This window comes from Centroberyx gerrardi, chromosome 11 (genome assembly GCF_048128805.1).
Source record: "Centroberyx gerrardi isolate f3 chromosome 11, fCenGer3.hap1.cur.20231027, whole genome shotgun sequence".
NCBI classification, from domain to species: Eukaryota; Metazoa; Chordata; class Actinopteri; order Beryciformes; family Berycidae; genus Centroberyx; species Centroberyx gerrardi.
The window spans coordinates 10,844,615-10,865,893 of NC_136007.1; the positions used below are offsets into that span (position 1 = coordinate 10,844,615).

Below are 21,279 nucleotides of genomic sequence, written 5' to 3' on the forward strand. Positions count from 1 at the left end.
TGATCCTTTCCTTAACTCATGATTTATCCTGGATTCAACACCTAAAACCTCTGTCTTCCAGTTCTCCAGCTCCAGTCACCCGTCTCCATGCTGCGTCTACCCACCTGGTGTGATGTACACCATGGTGCCGTTGACATAGAGGGCGGGTCTGTTGGTCGTATGTGACCAGGTGAGGCAGAGGGAGTGCCACTGGCCCGGAGGAAGATATATGGGAAAGGTAATCCACTCGATCCCAAACAGCCAGACCACGATGTGACCCCACTTCCCCCCCAGGCCCAGCTCAGCCCACTGACCCCCGGCTGGACGGTACATGAAGGCCGTCCACGGTGACGTAGACAGCACCTGGACATGGTTAAGGAAATATGACGTGTGACTGAAACATGGAAAAAATAACAGATGCTCAACTCTTCATGCAACTCCACTTGAACTCCAATCTGGGTGGTGATGTAGAATAATACAAAAAATAGATTGTTTACAAATGTGTGTGTCTGTGTATCTAGGGGGTTAGAACAATGTAACTCAGATTCTTGGAATTTGACTTCTGAAGTGTGCCAAATAAAGGAAATAAAAGAAGAATACACAGTAAACTAGAATTTCCTGGAGAAAATGTGTGGGCTTGCTGTAGAGTTGCTAGGGTATTTCTAGGTGGTTGCTAGGGTGTTTCAATTTAGTTGCTAGGGCGCTTCTAGGTGGTTGCTAGGGCATTTCTAGGTGATTGCTAGGGTGTACTAGGTGGTCGCTAGGGCGATTCTAGCTGTGTGTGTGTGTGCGTGTGGGTAGCTGTGGTGTGAATGTGTGTGTCTGGGTGGTTGGGGTGTGTGTGTTTGTGGCTGTAGCTATGGCTGCAGTGTGTGTGTGTGTGTGTGTGTGTGTGTGTGTGTGTGTGGCCGTCTAGAGAGCTGCGTGTGTATCTGCTAACGACTCTGGTCAGTGAATGGCCCCACCTGCTCCACTGGTCTCTGAACATTCCGTCAATGATTGTGTATGTGGTTTTAATTTGCGATTAAACGGAAATGGCGCAAAAAGTAAAAGTCGGATCAAAAAGTTGAATGCGAGCATAAATCAACGTAATGTAGGCCTACAGGATTTTCTTTGCGGAATAATGAGAAGCGGAATAAATAATGGCAATTTCCCTAATTAAGTATATTGACATGTTAGTGGCCAGTTAATTGGTTGGTAATACCTTCTGCAGGTTCAGCTTCAGGCAGACAGTAAGCTCCTGCAGGGCCGGGACGGAGACACCGGGCCTCAGCCTCCAGTGGCTGCATCCGGAGGTAAAGTCAGCCATCTTCCCCCACAGGCTGACCTGGGGATAGACTGACAGAGGCAGACAGTATGGAGTAAATCATTAACGTACAGCACATAGGAGCGGATCAGCGCTGAGGAGGATGGATCTGTGCAGAGCATTGAGAACGGAGAGTGAGGCTCGGCTCCCATGCTGATCAAACTAGAGGCAACATCTCACTAAAGCAGCCTTTTCTTTTTTCCTTTTTTTGACTCGTACTATTAAAACTATGTTTTCAACTCAAACTGTCAAGTCCTGCTATCATTACGAACCACTAATCCCTTAAAATATCTTTACATTTACATTCATTTACATGGAGAAGACCCCATCAAATCCCCCTTAAACACCCCCTTAACTAATGACATTTCAGGGCTAAAATGAAGGTATTTGGTTTTGTAGTGTGTAGACTTTATGAGCGACTAGGAAGAGAAGGATGCAAACCTCTGGTAGGGTCACACATCACGTCATCACAAGCCTGTCCCATGATAAAATACGACAACAAAAAAAGGCACACTACTTGCACTGTACATCAGCAAATAAATCAGCATTGTAATCGGATTGTTGACATTTTACTGTCAATATTTACAAAGCTGACTTGACTATAGATAACAAACGTTTGTTGTCAATAAAGTCGGCATATAGGGAAGCCTCTTCAGATGTTATAACACAACTAATGATAAAAAAAGATTTCATCTCATATACACTACCAGAAAAACATCTGATTAAATGCATTATGTTTTTCATTATCTTAAAGCCATTTTGATCTAAAGACTTATGCTTAAATGCTTGAAATTTGTTTCTTAGATAAATATAAACAGTGAAAAAGTTGATGCCTATGTATGAATTTCTTTCCAAACCCTTTGCCTTTCCATCAAGGCAAAGGGTTTGGAAAGAAATTTGGCTACTTTAAAGAATCTAAAATATAAGATATATTGATTTGTTTAACACTTTTTTCGTCACTGCCTAATTCCATTTGTGTTATTTCATAGTTTTGATGACTTTACTATTCTAAAATGTGAAAAATAGTAAGAATTAAAAAAAAAGTGGTGTTTTGACTTTTGACTGGTAATGTAGATGTATTTGTGCATTCAGATTATGTTAGGCATCTTCTTATTTAATTAAAGGCTGTGTAAACTATAGCAACATACTGTATGTTTTCAAAGATATTTCAAGGTTTTAATGACAATCTACATCTTATTGCTTCTTTCTCCAAACCCTTCTTTTTCCTCTTATCGGGCTAGTCCCGTTCATAACTGCTAGCAGTCACTATGTTCCTCTTTCTTCATCTTGCTCTTTCGTTCTCTTTTTCTTTCTGAATGTTGGAGTCTGTGATAACTTGAACCGTATGGAAATGCCATACGCAAACATGCATATTCTATGCAAGACTATGCAAGATAGTCAACCTTATAGCTACAAACTTATAGGGAAGGAGTAAAGCTTTGCCTATCTGCAGTCATCTTTTCAGCATTTTGGAATACACCTGATGGAAGCTGTATGCAAATGAGAGCTTCTTTTTCTTCGTCCTCTTCTCCTTCTTCCTCTTCAGCAGCTCTAATTCCAAATTGAGTTAGTTGCTGTTCATCCTTTTGCAGCAACAATGAAAATGTGTCTGCACACTCATAACTCCAGTGCAGATTGATTCAGACCTGTGAATGTGTTTCCTACCTGGGTCCAGAGCGGAGGAAGAGCTGCTCAGCAGAGACTGGATGACAAACACATGCAGGAGTTTCTGAAGAAAACTCATCTCAAATCTGAAAGAAAAGTTTATTTCAGTGAGTAGAGTCTGTGTGAATTAAATGAATTAAAGCATGTTCCCCAGTAGGCTCAATATACAGTATACATCATATATAAAAAATTAAATTGTAGAGACAAGTAAAACAGCATTGAAATATGTGAAGCGTGATTAACATTTTTCACTCGCTTTATAAAGAAGATTTCAAATCTTAATGCGAGGCTAAAACATTTGCTAAGACTAACATTCTTACAGTACAAGTGTCAGGCTTTATCAAAACAGTTAAAGCCTTGAGAGAATTAAATAAGTTCTTACCTGGGTGAATAATCCTAGAAGCAAATCCTGGTCCAGACACTCAGCAGCATAAAGACTTTATACTGTGAAGGACTAGTGCTGTGTGTCCTCAAGCTGCGATATTTGTCTCACAGCAGGAAAATCAGAAAGAGGACGAGTTCTCAGTCATAGTGCAAGATGAACTGCAAACCTGCCTCTGCAAACTAAGACCGTGTCAAACCTTTTACAGTATGGAGCGGAGACCAGTGTATTCTTCCTAGGATTGGTCTACTTGTTTGAGTGTGTGTGTGTGTGTGTGTGTGTGTGTGAGAGAGAGAGAGAGAGAGAGAGAGAGAGAGGAGGGGGAGAGAGAGAGAAAATTGATATGTACTATACTTGTTGAATATCCTCATACTAGTCAATTCAATAAATTAAAAAAAAACATTGCCTCCCACTCATATGCTTCAAGTTAATGAGGTAATCCACTGATTCAAACACACACAGCTCTCTGTTGACACTTGCACAAATGTAGGAGCACACACGCATAAACGTACACACACACAAACACACACTTACATACACACATGGATATAGTGTGGAGTTTACCCACTCTTTTACCGCGATATAAATCTTTGTGATGAATCAATATATGTATTATAGTAGGTGGTGCCACACCTACTATATTCTAAGTCTAAATAGGTCTATAATAATAATAATATATTGGACTGATGCATGAAAATCAGTTATTTTCATGAAAAATGTAAGAAATTAATATTCTGAAAATGCAGTTGGTGTTCTGTTCATATTGGTAATTGCTTGCTTGATAGTGATCACCCTTATTATAGTGTTTTGTTTTGTTATGTATCATTTCTCAAGTGTATGTTGATGATGTGGCAATTTAATTTCCCTCTATAAATAAACCATCTAACTCTAACTCAGGTTGTCAAGTAATGTGATTTTATAAAGTAAAAAAGTGTTTTTTCTTTGCCTGCTCAGTCTCAATCTTCTGCTCTGTCTCTTTGACATTAAACAGCTCAAACAGGCTGCTTTTCCCCTCACAGTGTCTGTAGGTAAGACTACTTGATGATTACTTTCCAGGATGGACTGGATGGTTTATTGTAAATCCTTAATTATGTATTTGTTCTTGTCAACAGGCTCCTGAAACAGCTGGGGCTCACCTGTAGAATCAGGGACTGTCTCCATTTTCACAGGGAAATACATTTTGACAGACTCAAGTTCCCAGTTCCCTTTTCCACAAGGTACAGACTCACACAAAAGGCAAGCAAACTTCTGAAGGTCTTGTCCCTATCTAATTCCTTAAAGATACACTGTTTTTGTTTTGTACAAACACACATATTGTCGATTCCCAACTTTATTGAAATAAATTACTACGCTAAATGGACCTACTGTACTACTCTACAAAGGGAAGAACAGTAACTGCATGAGTAGTGAAACTGACAAAAACTACTTCACAGTTTGTCTTGTCAAATTTCTGACAAAATTAATTCAGGACGTTTTAGGAGATCATCATGTTACTAGACACGGTCTATCATTCTGCCCTCAGATTTATTACTGGTGACAGCTATGGGACTCACCATTGTATCCTGTATGATAAAGTGGGTTGGTCTTCTCTGGCAGACAATTTATGGACAATTTAAAACCATGATCACAAACCTCCCTGCCGCAATGTGTAACTGTTTTAATTGATTTTCTTTATTCTCATCTATGTCTTGTCCTATTTATTTTTAACTTTTATCTTGTCTGTAACTCGACATCATTGTAAATGAGGGCAACCTCAATGGTTCTTCGAGTTTAAATAAAGGTTTGAATGAATGAATGTTGTCTTTGTCTACCAAACTTGGGATGTTTGGTAGCAGCTCTTCCAAACAGTGAACCAGAAGTCGACTGACAAAGGAGTTTGAGATTCCTTGAACATTTTGAAAGCTCTGAAAACCTTAATTCCTATGTGCTAGTTTTTTGCAGTATACATTGTCATGCATCAATGTGTACTAAATCAAGAAAACAAAGGTTGTGCTCAGCTTTGTAAAAATCTTTATTTCAGTTTAGCAGATCAGTAAAAACATGCATGCAGTTTGCTTCATGTATTCCAATTTGATATTTTCTTCTCCCCTTTACAAGTAAAACTGAAAGAAGTGAAATGGCTTAGAAAAGTGCATGAAAGATTAGTTACTTATAACCTATGGTAAGCATAATAATCCCTTGGCAATTACAAATATACATAGAACTTTGCTTTTTTTGTTTGTTTTTTTCAATTTATAATTAGGATTTTTTTTTTTTTTGGTCATAAGAAAATAATATCACCTTTTAAAAATAATACAAAATTTCACAAGTTGACATTGACATAAAAGCCACTAACACAAGAAATGATTTTTCTACCAAGACAAAGCAGCTCTATATTACATAAGAGAGTTGAGTTAAAAAAAAAAAAAAAGCATTGATTTCTAAACCCTTTATGAAATTGAACTTTACGCTCCAGTGCTCCATGTTAACTCTTCAGCATGCACTATGTTGAGTGATAGTAGGTAACATTATCTTTGACCTTTGACCTTAAGACTGACCTTTTAATAATAATAAAAATGTATTGTTTTTTTTTTATAATATGGTCTGTAGATTCCTATATTTTAAAAATTAAACATCATTAATTCAATATAGCTGATGTAGCCAGGTTTATTTTTGGAACTATTTCAGAGCAGCCACGTATTCATCCTCAGCTCAGTGATTTTTTTAAACTGTACACAGTCTCCCATCGCTCACCACCTTCACTTCCTATGGAAACAGGGAAAGTAGTTCCTGGTAGTTCAAAACAGTATGTTATTGTTGTATCATTATTTCATGTAACTATTACCGACCTCCAACAAAAAACTGCCAGACTTAGCCGCATATCATTTAAGATGACTTACCATTTAGCTTTAGAGCTGCTACAAGTTCTCATTTTCTCCCATTTTGACATAATGCTAGTCGCCTGCTATCGCTCAACACAGTGTATGCTAAAGTGTTAGCATGGAGCGCCGGAGGTTTTGGAGTCTATGTTCTCGCTTAATGGGTAAACTGACCAACCTCCTAAAAACTTGGTGTATTCCTTTAAACGTGTAACACTCAGGAATATTTCAAACTTCAGTTCAGTTATGTATAAACTCTTTCAACTCAACTCAATTTAACATATAACCGCCCGTCAATATTGAAACTGAAACTTTGGACTTTAAGTAAAAAAGCAGGATGACTATATAAGACACGGTGTGATGTCTGACGCCACATGTCGAAGCAGCACTCCTCTGGTCGGGTGCCGTGTCCCTTCACTGCTTGTTGGCACAGTCGGGACAGAGGATGTCTCCCCCGTTGGCTACGAAGCGCTTGTTGGCCAGACTGAGGGAGCATCTCTTACAGTTGAAGCAGTATTCATGCCAGGAGCTTCCCTCGTATTTCACCACATTCACTCCTTTACCAAAACCTGGATGGAGGGAGAGAGGAGAGGAGAGGAGAGGAGAGTTAGATACAGAGTGATATATGTCCCTGTTCCTGTCCTGTGTCTGTCCTGTCTGCTCTTTTGAATTCAGGAAGTAAAAAGCTTATTGGTGATATTGGTTATGATGATGTTAAAGTACTGATGGAAACGCTGCATATGGAAAAGGTTTTCTGTTATTAGTGGGCTAGCAGCAGTCGTGCTATTCCCACTATTTCCCTTTTCTTCTTCTTTTTCTTTGTAGTAGTAGTAGTAGTAATACTGGTAGTAATTGTAATAATAGTGGTAGTAGTAGTAGTATCTCCAAAATGTTAAACTCCTTCATCTACTGTTTCAACTTTAAAATGTTCAGGTACTATAGGAGATGTGCAGATGAATCTTTTTGATACTTGAACCAGTGAAATGCGTGGTGATTGATGCCCTTCATAGACGTACATTATATTTTTAACTCCCTTAGCTGCTTTGAATGGCACAATATTTAGAGTTTTTTTTAAGATATGTGAATGACAACACCTGCGCCAGAAAGTTGGCTTTTTAACATTGCTGGCAGCGGGGAGAACCGATCTACACCCTGCAGAAGTACGTCAACCATGTTTGTGAAAAAGGTCTATACGTTGTCAGAAATAAGAAGCCTTTTGTTTTTACCTTGATTTTGCTGGTTTTTAATTCCAAATGAACTTGGGAAAAAAATGTAAAAGGGTGTGCAGACTTTTGATATCCACAGTATGCGCCTGCCTATCTCCCAGTCAGTATAGTCTCTGTCCTTTCATCTGTATTTTCCATTGGTTCATTGTTCATTTTAATGTGCCTTGTATGCACTCTGAGTATGTATTGTGTTGTATGCCTTGCTGCAGATTTCCTATTAGGGACAACAAAACCATGGTCTTGAACCTGAACCGACCTGTGATGGGGTTGTTGCAGCCGCCGCACTTCTTGGCCACGGAGCTCTTGTAGCAGTCGACGCAGAAGACCTGGTCCTGGTGGTTGGTGAAACTGGTCCCTGCCAGAGGCTTCGAACACGAGCTGCACACAAAACAGTGGCTGTGCCACGGCTGCTCCTGGTAGTTCACTCCGCCTGAGGTTATCGGCTGGAGAAAGAGTGGAGGAGGTGTGAGGAAAGAGAAGGGAAGAAGAGGAACAGAGAGGAGAAGAGAAAAGAAGAGAAGAGAAGAGGAGAGAAAAGGAGAAGAGAGCTACGTGTTATTGGCGGTAATATTATATTTGATACAGTCACTAAGACCGTATCAAATAAAATCTAATTTATTTTTAAAACTTATTAAACATGATTGTCACAAAGTGCCTTACAAGGCAACAAAAGGATATAACAATTCAACATTTTAGATGTTAGATCATAATTTTTCCCTCTAGACTTTTGTCTTGGTTTACCCTGCCTTTACCTTACTAGTCTCTCAAAATTAAAACTGTCATAATTAAAACTGAAGCGTACCTGGACAAAAATTCTGCTCAAATATTTGACTCAATACAGCCTGCAAAATACATGCACAGTCTCAAAAAGCAAACCCCTTTCAAGATGAAATAAAGAGTTTGTTTCATCTGTTTAGTTCAGGTCTTGTGTGAAGGACAGCGGGTCGGTCTGTTACCTGCTTGCAGCTGACGCAGTGCTTGGCAAACTTCTTGTCGTGGCAGGGGCTGCAGTAAACATCCGTTCCTTTGGAGAGGAAACTCTGCGATCCTATTGGCCGTTTACACTGGCAGCAGATGAAACATTCATCGTGCCACGAGTTTCCTTTGTACTCCACGCTCTCTGTGCCTGCAGAAGACGAGAGAAGGGTCGATATTAGAGAGAGAGAGTCGTGTTGCCCTCTGGTGATTGCAGTCAAATGCAAAATGTTAACTCTCCATATAGAATTTGTTATAAAATTACATTAGTACATTGAGTACATTGAGTCAAACATGACTGGCTCAATTTCCAAATTAAAACAGTCTTCACTCTACTAGTTTTAACAAGGGTTTGGTGCAATGAGCTTTATTGTACGCTACACAGTTATACAGTTTATATATATAAATATTTTCTATTTAAAAACCATTGTTCATACAGTCAGTTGTTCATGAGAAATTATTTTGTATTTGCCAGTTGGGATGTTCTCAAGAGTGAACACAACCAACAAGGGCGTTAGCCGATACAAACGTTTCTATTGTTGCAGTCCTGCTGAACTATTTTTTGTTGGAACCATGCAAATTACTTTAGCTTGTAATAAAATCATTTTAAATCAGTATTTTGTGTCAAATGATAAATGTATTTGGTAAGTAGCCGTGCTTTAAGTGGGATAATGTACGGTGAGCTGGTCATTATTTCAAAATAAGTCCCGACAGGAAGATTCAACACCCTGGTGTGAATCCACACCCTGATGTGAAATGATTTTGCAATAGTGAACAGCTTGCTGTACATCATGTCTTACACAGCTGATGTAGCCAGGGTTTGGCACTATCTCAGGTGAGCAACCATGTATTCATCCCCTGCTCAGTGTAAATTTTACCAGGCTCAGACACAAGACTGACAGACTTAGTCACATATCATTTAAGATTAGAGAACATTTAGCTTTAGAGCTGCTAGTTCTCATTTTCTCACTTTTGAGATAATGCTAGTCGCCTACTGTCACTCAACATAGTGTATGCTAAAGTGTTTGCATAGAGAACATGATTTACTGGGGACACATGGATCATTTTTGTGTCTATCTCCTTATCACTTAACTGGTAAGTTGAACAATGGGCCAATCTCCCAAAAGCTTGGTGTATTCCTTTAAGCAGGACAATACAATACAGTGCAGTGTGCTGTACTAGTGCAGTACTCTTCTAGTAATACAGTACAGTTTCAGGGTTAGTGGTACAACAGTGTGGTACATCAGTCTCACCAGCCAGGATAGGTTTGTAGCAGCCGTGGCAGCGCGGGGCGTCCTCTCTGGAGCAGCACTTCCCACACATGATGCGGTCGTCCTTGGTGCTGAACGGCTCCTTGGCCAGCGGCTTGTAGCACTTGGCACAGCGGAAACAGTCCTCATGCCAGTGCCGACCCTTATGGCCGAGCTCCTGGTGGAGGAGGGAACCGGGGAGAGATCGATGAAGGGAGCGAGGCAATGGAGTGAGAGAAAGCAAGAGAGACAGAGGGGCATGAGATTGACAGGGTTAGGGTGAGTTCATCAATTAACTCATAAATTCCAGTTCAACTGAGGAATTGGAATTTGAACAAACCTACGGGAAAGCAGAGTTGGAATTTTAGGAAGTTGAAATGAATCAAATGAAATTCTGTGAAATTCCATGTTTTTTGTTTTTTCTTACCACAGATTACACATAATGTTATATATTATCAATACTGAATATCATAAAATGATAAAGTGCCTTTCAGGTGGTATTTGATGCATAACATGTCATCGTAAAACATACATTATGACTGAATGTATTCGAATTGTATCTGTCTTTTATTTGGTTCATGTTTGATTTATAATGTTTAGCAAGTCAAGACAAACTCTCTTAGAAGTGGAATTTCATGGAATTTCATGGAATTCAGTTTTCTGTCATTCCAATTCCAATTCTGTTTCCATAGAGCTGGGTGACATTCACATTCCAACTCCAACTCCAGGAACTGAATTGGAATTTACCATGCATTCTCAATTCAATGCATGAATGGCCCCCAACTCTGATAATTGGTGCTGTGGGTGTATGATGAACAGAAAACAGCGAGAGAGGAGTAAAGCAGTGATGGAGGGAGGAAGGATGTAAAGGAGGTGGCAGGAAAGGAGATACTGAAGCGCGGGAGCAAGAAAGGAAAGGGGCAAAGAAGGAATATTGACGGTTTTTACCCTCTCACACTGTATATGGACCCAACATGGAGTACATACGCTCATATAAAACTTCCTCTGAATGCAAATACACACACACACACAGCAGTCACACACACCTTAGACTCTACGCCGATGGGTCGATGGCACTCGGCGCAGGTGTTGGCGCAGAACTTGGCGTGGCAGCGGACGCACACCGGCTTGCCCTCGTTGCGGACAAACCTCTTCCCTCCAAGGTCCTCCCGACAGTAGAAACAGTGAGAGCTCTCTGCCATCGTCACACCTGAAGAGAGCAAGAGGTAAAAAACTTTTCACCATGAAGTCATCGAACAAGAGATCTAGAAATCCAGATATCGTTGTGAATAATGACACGGTTCATGATGCTTTGTGTGTTTGTTTTTATTTAATAGGGGGCTGTATGTGCCTGCTGGAGCTAATATTGGGGAAAGATGATGATGAGATGAGATCAAGAATCAAGTCGGAGATCAGAAACCGAACCATAATCCGTTAATGTTGAATATAGTGTGCTGTTCTGTCATTTTACAGCGGTGTATGAATGTTACTGCCTTGTTTTCTTCACCCTACAACTTGAAACAAGAGCAAACACTACCTATAATCACCACATAGGGGCGCTGTAGGTGTACTAATACCTACAAAAAAGGAAGTCAAGTTTATTTATTTAGGCTAGCCCTTTATCACAAGCATATCTGAAAGAGGTTTACATACCATATATGCATGTCATATACCATACATACATCATATACACGTCATATATGATGTATGTATATGAGTAGGAAGAAAAGGAAGGTACACACACAGACACACAAAAGGGCTTCAGAGAAACTAGGCTATGATATTTACTGAAGTGATTTGCTGATAAGATGTCTTTCATTTCCCACTCTGACACAAGAACATTAGCAGTGAACTGTTTGTTCTGTGTAAAAGCAAAGCAACCAGGTGTGCATGTCTGTGTTTCTGTATGTTTCTGTGGGTTTCTGTGTGTCTTTGTGTCCATCTGTGTGTTTGCATATGTGCACAACATGCATGTTAAGTGTGCTTATGTATTCTGTGTGTGACCATGACAAGCTACAGTTGTCTCAGCTGCACATGTTCCTCCACATTCATACATCTTATCTCTATCTGATAGGGCAGGTCATATGACTGATAAATTGGACAATAAACTGATATGGAGGGAAGGACAAATGACCAAGAATACAATTGCATGGCAAAAGCTTAACAAGTCTTTTAATCTGGTATTGAATTGTGATATAGCTTCAGTTGCAAACCAACTTGTTTCAAGAGTTTTCTTGAATCAAATGTTGACATTTTGATAATAACAGAGTGATCTGTCTTATTTCAAAAAGTTGAGGCGTCTCAAAGAAGACAAATATGAATATGAATTCCCTCACTGTGCTGTAAGTTTCTTTGGCTAGAGGCAGTCGAGTCACCAAGCCTCGAGTCAGAGCTGAGTCCCAATGTTCTAATCCAAGTCTGAGTCGCCAAGGTCAAGTCCAAGTTGAGTCTCAAGTCTTCAGTACTTGAGTCCGAGTAACCAGTTTGAGTTCAAGAAATCCATTCTAAAACAAATTAAAAACAACAAATAAAAAATTAAAATCTGTCACATTAAAAGCTAGTCTAGTAGTTAGAATAGTGACTCTAAGTTGTGGATTTAAGTCCATTTCATTTGTTTTTTGATTTGTTTCGAAACAGACCAAAAATGAGGAAGCAAATGTGGAAATTGTAACATCATGCTGTTGTATTTTAACAGTTAACAGTTTTACCTTCCTCCTATCAGTGGGTGTGTTGTAAGATACATTTTCACAGCCTTTGTCTACATGTAGGACTAGACTGTTTACCAACCAGACGATCTGATACAATTTACATTACGCTGAAAAGATGTGAAGCCGATGTTTAAGGTGGTCGAGTACCAAGTTCAAGTCGTTAGTGCAAGTAAGTCCGAGTCCTAAATATTCAAGTCTGAGTCCAAGTCTGAGTCGTCAATATTCAAGTCTGAGTCCAAGTCTGAGTCCTAAATATTCAAGTCTGAGTCCAAGCCGAGTCGTCAATATTCAAGTCCGAGTCCAAGTCCGAGTCGTCAATATTCAAGTCCGAGTCCAAGTCCGAGTCGTCAATATTCAAGTCCGAGTCCAAGTCTGAGTCCTAAATATTCAAGTCCGAGTCCAAGTCTGAGTCGTCAATATTCAAGTCTGAGTCCAAGTCTGAGTCGTCAATATTCAAGTCCGAGTCCAAGTCTGAGTCGTCAATATTCAAGTCCGAGTCCAAGTCTGAGTCGTCAATATTCAAGTCCGAGTCCAAGTCTGAGTCGTCAATATTCAAGTCCGAGTCCAAGTCCGAGTCGTCAATATTCAAGTCTGAGTCGAGTCGCGAATCATCAAAATTGGGACTGGAGTTCTACAACACTGGGGAGAAGCCGTTTCTCCGAAGTAACCCATTTCTCACACCACCGAGCAAGTCAAATAATCACTCTCCCTAAAATACGCCGCCACATAACCTTCCTAAAGATAGAACTCAAATCACCATGTTCATCACCATAAGTCTCCGACATGGATCTGTGATTACAGGGTCGGCAAAAAAACGACAAAATGGGTAGAAGCAACTACTCACACAGAGTGAAATATAGAGGAGGAGATGGGTAAAGTCTGTTTACCGAGTTATTTCCCACATGAAGTTCACGCTGACTGACCATGGGGAATTCTGCTAAACTGCTGTGAGAATCGTGCGCTTGTGTGTGTGTGTGTGTGTGTGTGTGTGTGTGTGTGTGTGTGTGTGTGTGTGTGTGTGTGAATGAGAGAGAGAGAGAGAGCTTGTGTGTCAGAGAGACAAAGCATGCATGTTTGTGCAGATTGTTTATGTCCATGCATGCTTCTACTGTATTGTGTGCATCAGATTTGTGCGCGTGTGTGTGCGTGCATGTGTGTGTGTGTGTGTGTGTGTGTGTGTGCAGTGAGGTGAGCCCAAAAAGGAATGCCTGGTATGACTAATGTGGTGAGATCTGGAATGTTGACAGCCCTTTGACAGAACCACCAAACACACGCGCACACACACACTCCCAGTTCTAACATGGACCACTCCCTAGAAAACCACAAAACCACAAACTATACCATTTCCCTCCTCATTGGGGCTCCATAAGGAAGTTCACCCAGTGTGTTCTGGGTTTGGCTCTGAATCGGCTTGACGTCGATTCTGGGGCTGCGTTCACAAAGTTTCACATCCTCCCTTTCCTTGTAACGCTCCTTAACCTCTCAACAAAAGTCCGAGGTGGGTCAAGGATTAGTTAATACATAGGGTTCGACGGATATGGGGTTTTTGAAGGCTGATACCGATATTTTTAGACTGACGTTGCCGATAGCTGACGTTTCGTGGCGCTATTCAATGTCTTTAAATTTGACCATTTTAATGGCAAAAAATTACAAGTATCCAGTGTTTCCCATAGGATTTCATTCCTCTCAGAGGGAAAAAGCCTCTGAAACAGCATTTAGACCATCATGCGACACTAAAACTCTCCACTGAAACCCAGACTAATGAATTCTTTCTAGGTGGGTTAGCAGCTTTTTAAGGCAGAAGGAGCCACCGCACCTATTCAATGGTAGGGGGAACTCTGGGGAACATTAGGCCTTTAAATGAAGAATTAATTTACAAAAAACAAAATGTAACAATTGCATGAATGAATAGAACGAAAGAAAATAAAATTTCAGGTTTCAATTTGCAGGTTTTACAGACAGGTTTTATGTAGCTGTGATCAGGGAGAAAACTTCATTATATCAGCAGTGGACGACATGGCTGGCCGATATCCGATATTTCATAAAAGGCTCAATATCGGCCCAATATATCAGTCTAACCCTAGTTATAAGGACAGATAAACAGTCCACTTTAGGACAAAATTAGGATGTTTTGGAACTACTCCAACAGTATCCTGAAGCTCCTGTATGACAGAAATATTTGGATGTTTACTGATTGGCTGCATCTTAATTTCATTTGAATCATTAGACATTTTGGTAACATTTAACGGCTGACGACAGACAACTGTGTGGGTGCCTGTACGGTACATACTCTCCTCTCAGTATCCTGCTAATTCATTATTGATTCATGCATGACCCAGCAGCTGCTCTGTTTGTGGACTGGGTGAGGTGAACTCATATTTCTCTATTGGAAGGCAGCGAGCGCAGCCGGCCAAAGGCAACACACACTCTTCATCTTACCCATCATCCTCAGCTCAACGGAGATGGGGCGGGTTGGAACCCAGGTTGTCCCAGGTTGGAACCCTGTTTTCAACCCATCCTCATCTCTTGTTCATCTGCCTCATCTCCTTACAGTAATTAAGAAAATGAATTCCTCCTTTTCCCTGCCTCCTGTCCCAGCATAGATTAACCTTTTTCACCATTGAGAGAAACTAGAGATGTATATGGAAGAGAATTGGGGCCATTGTAGGTGATTTTTTTTACCGCAGCCGGGGGGAGGGGGGTAATATTCTGAGAAAAAACTCTGAATTTCTAAGATTAAAGTCAGAAATTTGCAAGAAGATTTTTTTTCTCTCGCAAATTTATGACTTTAATCTCAGAAATTCCGAATTTTTCCTCACAATTTTCAGTGGTTTTTTCCTGCAAATTTCTGACTGACCCCCCCCTCATCTACAATGGCCCTAATACTCTTCCGTAGATGTGAGCCACAGCACAGGCCTACATTAGGTAGCCTACCGCCTACAGAGCAGACGACAGTCATACCCTAAGTGGCTATCAGCATCGTCTAAATGTTATCTGATCGCCATGGGAGCCAAACAATGGCTGACAGGAAGCAACACAGTATAACACACAGCTAGGAGGAAAGTGCAGCAGGTTTCACTGACGTCAAAGAGCTGCGAGGACGGTGTTGCTACATGTTTCACTTTGTTGTTCTGCAATAAATGTCCTCATTGTGTCATACCCTCACATTCATACATCATATTTCATCCAAATGACAATACAAAACAAAACCTTGTTTAATCACCATGGAAACAGTAAGTGAGGGTCTGTATGGGAAATGAAGTCCTGTTTTCTAAGCTGGGTCACACAGCCGAATCTGGAGCCAGGGTGGAAGGCAGCGCAGCAGCCAAGGACAACTGTGCGTGTGTGTGTGTGCGCGCGTGTGTGTGTGCGTGTGCATGCAGGCAGCTGTTTGTGCTTGTGTATGTGTACAGACTCATGCTGGTTGCAGCCACTGGATTCAGAAGAATTCAAAACTATTCTTCCTTCCCTTCATCTCTCTCTCTCGCTGTCTCTCTCTCTCTCTCTCTCTCTCTCTCTCTCTCTCTCCCTCTCAATCCTTCTCCCTTTCCCACCTCAGTTTGAGTTTTATGCACCTGACAATTACAATTAGAGCTGGGTGCTGCTCCTCATCCAAACCCCAAACCCAAAGCAGCCACACAGCGGTGGGAGATCGACAGTATAAAAATAGAACATGGAGAGGTGACATCATGTTATGTGGATGAGAAGAAAAACTCACACACATTTAAAACACATGGAGAGAGAGAGAGAGAGAGAGAGAGAGAGAGAGAAAGCAGAAGACAGAGAAACACGGAAGCAGGACAAAAACTTGGTGAGGCAATTAAGTAAAAGAGAAGAGAGCGAAATTAATGTGATGTAGAATGTAGAGCGTCTACAGCACTCTTCCAGCTGAGGAAACAGTGTGTGTGTGTGTGTGTGTGTGTGTGTGTGTGTGTGTGTGTGTGTGCGCGCGCGCGCGAGCCCACCATCTGCGTATGTCTGTGTGTGTGTGTGTGTGTGTTGGCATGAGCTTATCGCTGAAGAATGTAGTGGAAAGCTGAGAAACAGGAAGTCTCCATCAGAACGGTGAAGTTGGCACAGTCCAGCCACACACACACACACACACACACACACACACACACACACACACACACACACACACACCACAACGCAGACGCAACATAAACACAACCTCGGGTCAGTAAAAGCACAACCTGCGTTGATTGTACTGGCCACTGCTAAATTTGTCAACATAAATATAGCATCAATGTCCGTGGATTCACATGAGCGTTAAACACTGACTGAGCTCATGTTCTGCTCAGTGTGCTGCAGGTGTGATTCATGCCAACGCCATTTCCATGCAGGCTTGTCTTTGCAAATCCCTTCAATCCTGGACTTGGTAGCATGGCAGCCTCACTAGATTAGGCGTGGAATATAATATTGCGATACTCAAACACCGATGCCGACTTGCCAAGTCGCAGTGTTTTTGTTCAAATCTCAAGTCTATACATGGAGAACCGCATAATGTTCTGTTAGATGATGGATGTGGAAGAAATGCTTCAAAGTCTGAGAGATGTTTGAAGATTAGTAGGTGTAATATGGATTTTACATTATTTATTTTTGACATCCTATTGCCTGAAGAGATAACACTTAAAGGAGAAGTCCACCCTAAAACACTTGAACAGCTATTGGCGATGTACTTTGCATTTCTGAGTCCATTTAGTTGTTTGGTGGTGTATTTTTCACTTATTCCTGTGGATAACATAGATGATGTGAAATCATTTTGAGATATTTCCAGCGGAGCTACAGTGGAGATTAATAGTAGAACAATTTCCAGCGATCTAAAACATCAACAGTAATTGTCAGGTTTTGGCGTCAGTCCCTCAGAATCAAAGAGCGAGGGCTTCTTTCTAGAGCCGCCATTTTGCACCGACGTTCAACAATCATACAGGTAGAAACCCATTGTATAGAAGAAGCAGAGAGACCAACTTCTCCACTGACAGAAGCCTCAATAGACCAGAATGCAATGCAGCAACAAGACATGTTGTGTTTTGAGTAAGAGGCTCTAGTTGGAACTAGTTGGTTAGAAACTAGTTGGCTAGCTATACTTATATGTCCAAACTCCAACCTTTGATTGAACGCAACAAGTCCATTCCTGTTCTCTGGGGGGTTGTCAAAGGGCATTCTGGGAAATGTAGGAAATCACGACTACTTCAACTGAAGCAGAAGTAGACGAGGCAGGTTGAGTGAAAGTGGTTACACCAAAAAAGTAAATAACAACACTTCATCACAGGATAACTCCTGGAATGCGTTGAACATCACAGACTGATGATATGTGAAAGAGTATCTGAAGGTGGAATTTTCCTTTAAGATTTGTACTGCAGTCAAGTGAAAGAAACCCAAAGTGTCCCATCATAACATAATGCAGCAGAAGCTCTTCATACTTAAAAATGAAGGATCACAGTCGTGGCCCAAGTGTCATAACAACATGGCAGTGGGAGCGCTGTGGCGATTCCCACCCGTAACACCGATCCACTCTATCTCAAAAGTAAATATACAGCAGTATTCCAGACTGAGCAGCGAGTTCAACCAAACATTTGCGCTCCACACTGGCGTTCAAAGTCAGATAATTGTTTTATTTGGCATAAGCGAGCCACATTCCGGACGAGAGCCCTGCTGCAGATACAACACAGATTTATGCCTCGCAGAGTCGAGGCCAAAGCGGCGCGGCGTGTTGCAGCACAATGGGATCTGAACGGCATCTGTATGGATCGACAGACATGATCGCTTTACCAGATGCTCTCAGAACCACCGGAGCAACGCACACACAGCTTGTTAGTGAGCTGTACTTACCATTTAATTTACCTCGCCTTCCCTGTCCCGTCCTGTCTCTCTCTCTCTCTTCATATGAGTTACACACTCCCTTCTGTTTCCCCACTCACCCCCTTTTCTCTCGCACTCTCCCCTAGTCCCATCCCCTTCTTCTCTCTCTCTCTCTCTCTCTCTCTCTCTCTCTCTCTCTTCTCTCTCTCTCCTCTCTCTCTCTTTCTCTCTCTCCACCCCTTCTGACTTTCAGATCAGAACAGTTGACAAAACTAAAAACCATAAGAGACAGAGCATGGAGGCAAAGAACAGAAATGGATGACCAATTTTCAATTCCACGACTATAATTCCAACAATACATTTCTGTGTATTGTTGTGTGTGTGTGTGTGTGTCTGTGTGTGCGTGTCTATAGAGTACAACAGGTGGTGACACCACCTGGCATCAAAGATCAGCCAATAGCAGATGGCAATTGCATGCTTTTTACCATTAGATGTCAGGCTTTACACAGATTTGGGTTTGGGGTTTAGTTACTCTTTAGAGGATAATGTTGAATTGAAAGATTCACACCTATTCCCATCATTACGGTAACTCAAAATCAATGTAATATTCACATCTATTAGCATCATTACAGTACCCCTAAATGCTGTAATCTAATCGTTGCAGTTGTATGTGTGATTATAAAACTGGATCCAGGATGATTTCTATCTACCTATCCATCTATCTATCTATCTATCTATCTAACTATCTATCTATCTATCTATCTATCTTCCTTCCTTCCTTCCTCTCACATAACACAAAAAGCACATCCAGAAACAACCAATAGTTGACATTGTCTGCCTTATTTCTATCGATTTCACAGCCAGTCGGCACACTTCAAACACAATGGAGTAGATTTTATGGCCGCAGGTAAATGATGATACACTGCCATTTTTGTCAGTGAAGGCCGACTTCACCTTCGTCCTGTCAGAGCACTAAAACTACTGGACTTGAGCACAAGTTTTCCCACTGGGGATCAATTAAAAAAAAAATAAACAACGTCTGTATTGCATTTACATTCTAGCCTATTAAAATCACAAGAGGCAAAACATAACGCAGTTACCATGACGTGAAGTCAGACAAACTGCATAAAATTTTATGAGCCTATGATGTATTTTATTAGGCTGAGCTCATGGTAATTTCTTTCGCATGCAGGCAGGCAGGCAGTGGCACGGACTAAAACAAAAACTCCCTCCGGCCTGCTGGTGTGTGTCTGGTAGCGAAAGGTCAGTCACAGTCACACATATGGCTCTTGGTTTACTTGTTCTGTGTGTGTGTGTGTGTGTGTGTGTGTGTGTGTGTGTGTGCGTGTGTGTGTGTGTGTGCTGTTACAAATTACTCATTACCTGCTTAGACATGTAATACTCTAAGTAATTCCACATGATTATTAAAAGTCAGAAATGCTGTCTGCTTATTTTTAGATTAGACTTTTAGATAGATTTTTTTTTAGAGGTTAAACTAACAATTTATTCCAATTTACAGACTGTCACTTTAATAGTGTTGCTATCATGCTCTATAATGAAGCATTATTTCAAAATGTCTGATATGAGGTTTGCTTCCATAATCTTACAGTAAAAATGTCTCCTTGTTTCTTAGTGAGATAATCATTTTTTTTAACGCATCAATAATCTGATCAGGTTTTTCCTTCCGATAAGTCAAGGATTACAGTTACAGTTACAGTCCTGCTATATGTGATCTGTTACACTCCAAGCTTGTGTGTGTGTGTGTGTGTGTGTGTGTGTGTGTGTGTGTAAGAGAAAGAGGTCAGCTACACATATGGGTCCTTGGTTTACTTCATGACTCCTTTCAGAATAATGATAGCTGGGGGAAGCAACACTGAAACCATAAGTCACTCACAAAGATACACACACACACACACACACGCACACACACATACACACACTCAGACACACACAAGGAGAATGAAAAATAGCTGTACAGGAATTTTAATTGATCTTGGTGATGCATTTTTTAGCCTCAGCCTCAGCGGTTCCATCCTGGAGTGAAAAAACTCTTAACTGGAAACAGATTTCAGGAGTAGGATAGGCTTTCAGAAGTCAGCATGTAACTGTAGCTCAGACACACACACACACACACACACACACACACACACACACACACACACATAGACAGACAGACAGCCAACGCCCCAGACAACTTGAAGGCTGTTTCCTTTCAGGAAATCAGATGCTTTGTAAGTGAAGTTTAAGAGAGGTCTCATTGTGTCTCAGCTACACAGGCCGTGTCCTTTAAGCAATCACAAAACACCACCTGTGTGTGTGTGTGTGTGTGTGTGTGTGTGTGTGTGTGTGTGTGTGTGTGTGTGTGAGAGAGAGAGAGTGAGAGAGAGAGAGAGAGAGAGAGAGAGAGAGAGAGAGAGAGTTGTCTGACATAGGCTACTCTGTTCACACTGACACACACAGGTACATGAAACACTGGAAAAGCAGTATTATAGTGTCATTCTGGTTATGCTTGTCTATAAAGCGGAACTGATTTTCTCTGATCTGTCTTGTCAAAAATAATGTTAATATTCTTGTCTGTCACTTTTTAAACCTGGGCTAATACAAAGATATAAGACCAAGTCGGAGTCTAGAGGCAAAGGAGGTTATTACACCACATAATACTGCATGCTCAAATAAAATAGCCCCGTTTGCTCAGTCTTGACAGTGTTAACAGGAGACAACAAACATAAGGTTTAAATAATCTGTACAGAAAGAAACAACGACCTCCTTCCTCCAACCTACCGGGTATGCGATGATGCAGCGCTGGATGTCTCTGTGCTGTTTGCAGGCAGCGGAACTGCTGTTCAAGTTCCTGACAGACAGTTGAAGAGAGAAACTGTAGCTGTGTCAAGCTGTCGACAAATAGTCACACTTAGATCGGAAGTACTCCACCTTCAAAATAAAAGCGTAAAATTTGTGACGTTTTAATAAAAATAAATACTAGATTAGCTAGGCTACATTTTCTCAAGAAAATGTGAACATGCTTCTAGCAGCAGTCTTCTTGACTAGGTGGACTAGTTTGCTAGGTGATTTCTTGTGGTTGTTAAGGTACTAGGTGGCTAGGCAATTACTAGTTGTTGCTAAGTGTT

The 21,279-nt window shown here is 41.0% G+C and overlaps 1 protein-coding gene across 3 annotated transcripts; it reads right to left on the reverse strand.

Moving 5' to 3' along the window:
- Positions 1–5,477: 5,477 nt before the first annotated feature.
- Positions 5,478–21,003, reverse strand: LOC139914448 (four and a half LIM domains protein 1-like). Of its 3 annotated transcripts, XM_078286431.1 has the most exons (7): positions 20,933–21,003; positions 11,978–12,145; positions 10,688–10,851; positions 9,645–9,819; positions 8,373–8,542; positions 7,673–7,859; positions 5,478–6,759 (listed from the first exon to the last, which is right to left on the reverse strand). In XM_078286431.1, the coding sequence occupies exons 3-7, from the start codon at positions 10,841–10,843 to the stop codon at positions 6,605–6,607; spliced, it is 843 nt and encodes a 280-aa protein (XP_078142557.1). In that variant the 5' UTR covers positions 10,844–10,851; positions 11,978–12,145; positions 20,933–21,003; the 3' UTR covers positions 5,478–6,604. The 3 variants fall into 3 exon arrangements, with proteins under 3 accessions (XP_078142557.1, XP_071758877.1, XP_071758878.1); XM_071902776.2 differs by lacking the exon at positions 11,978–12,145 and having other exon boundaries at positions 20,933–20,997; XM_071902777.2 differs by lacking the exons at positions 11,978–12,145; positions 20,933–21,003 and adding an exon at positions 18,182–18,283.
- Positions 21,004–21,279: the final 276 nt, after the last annotated feature.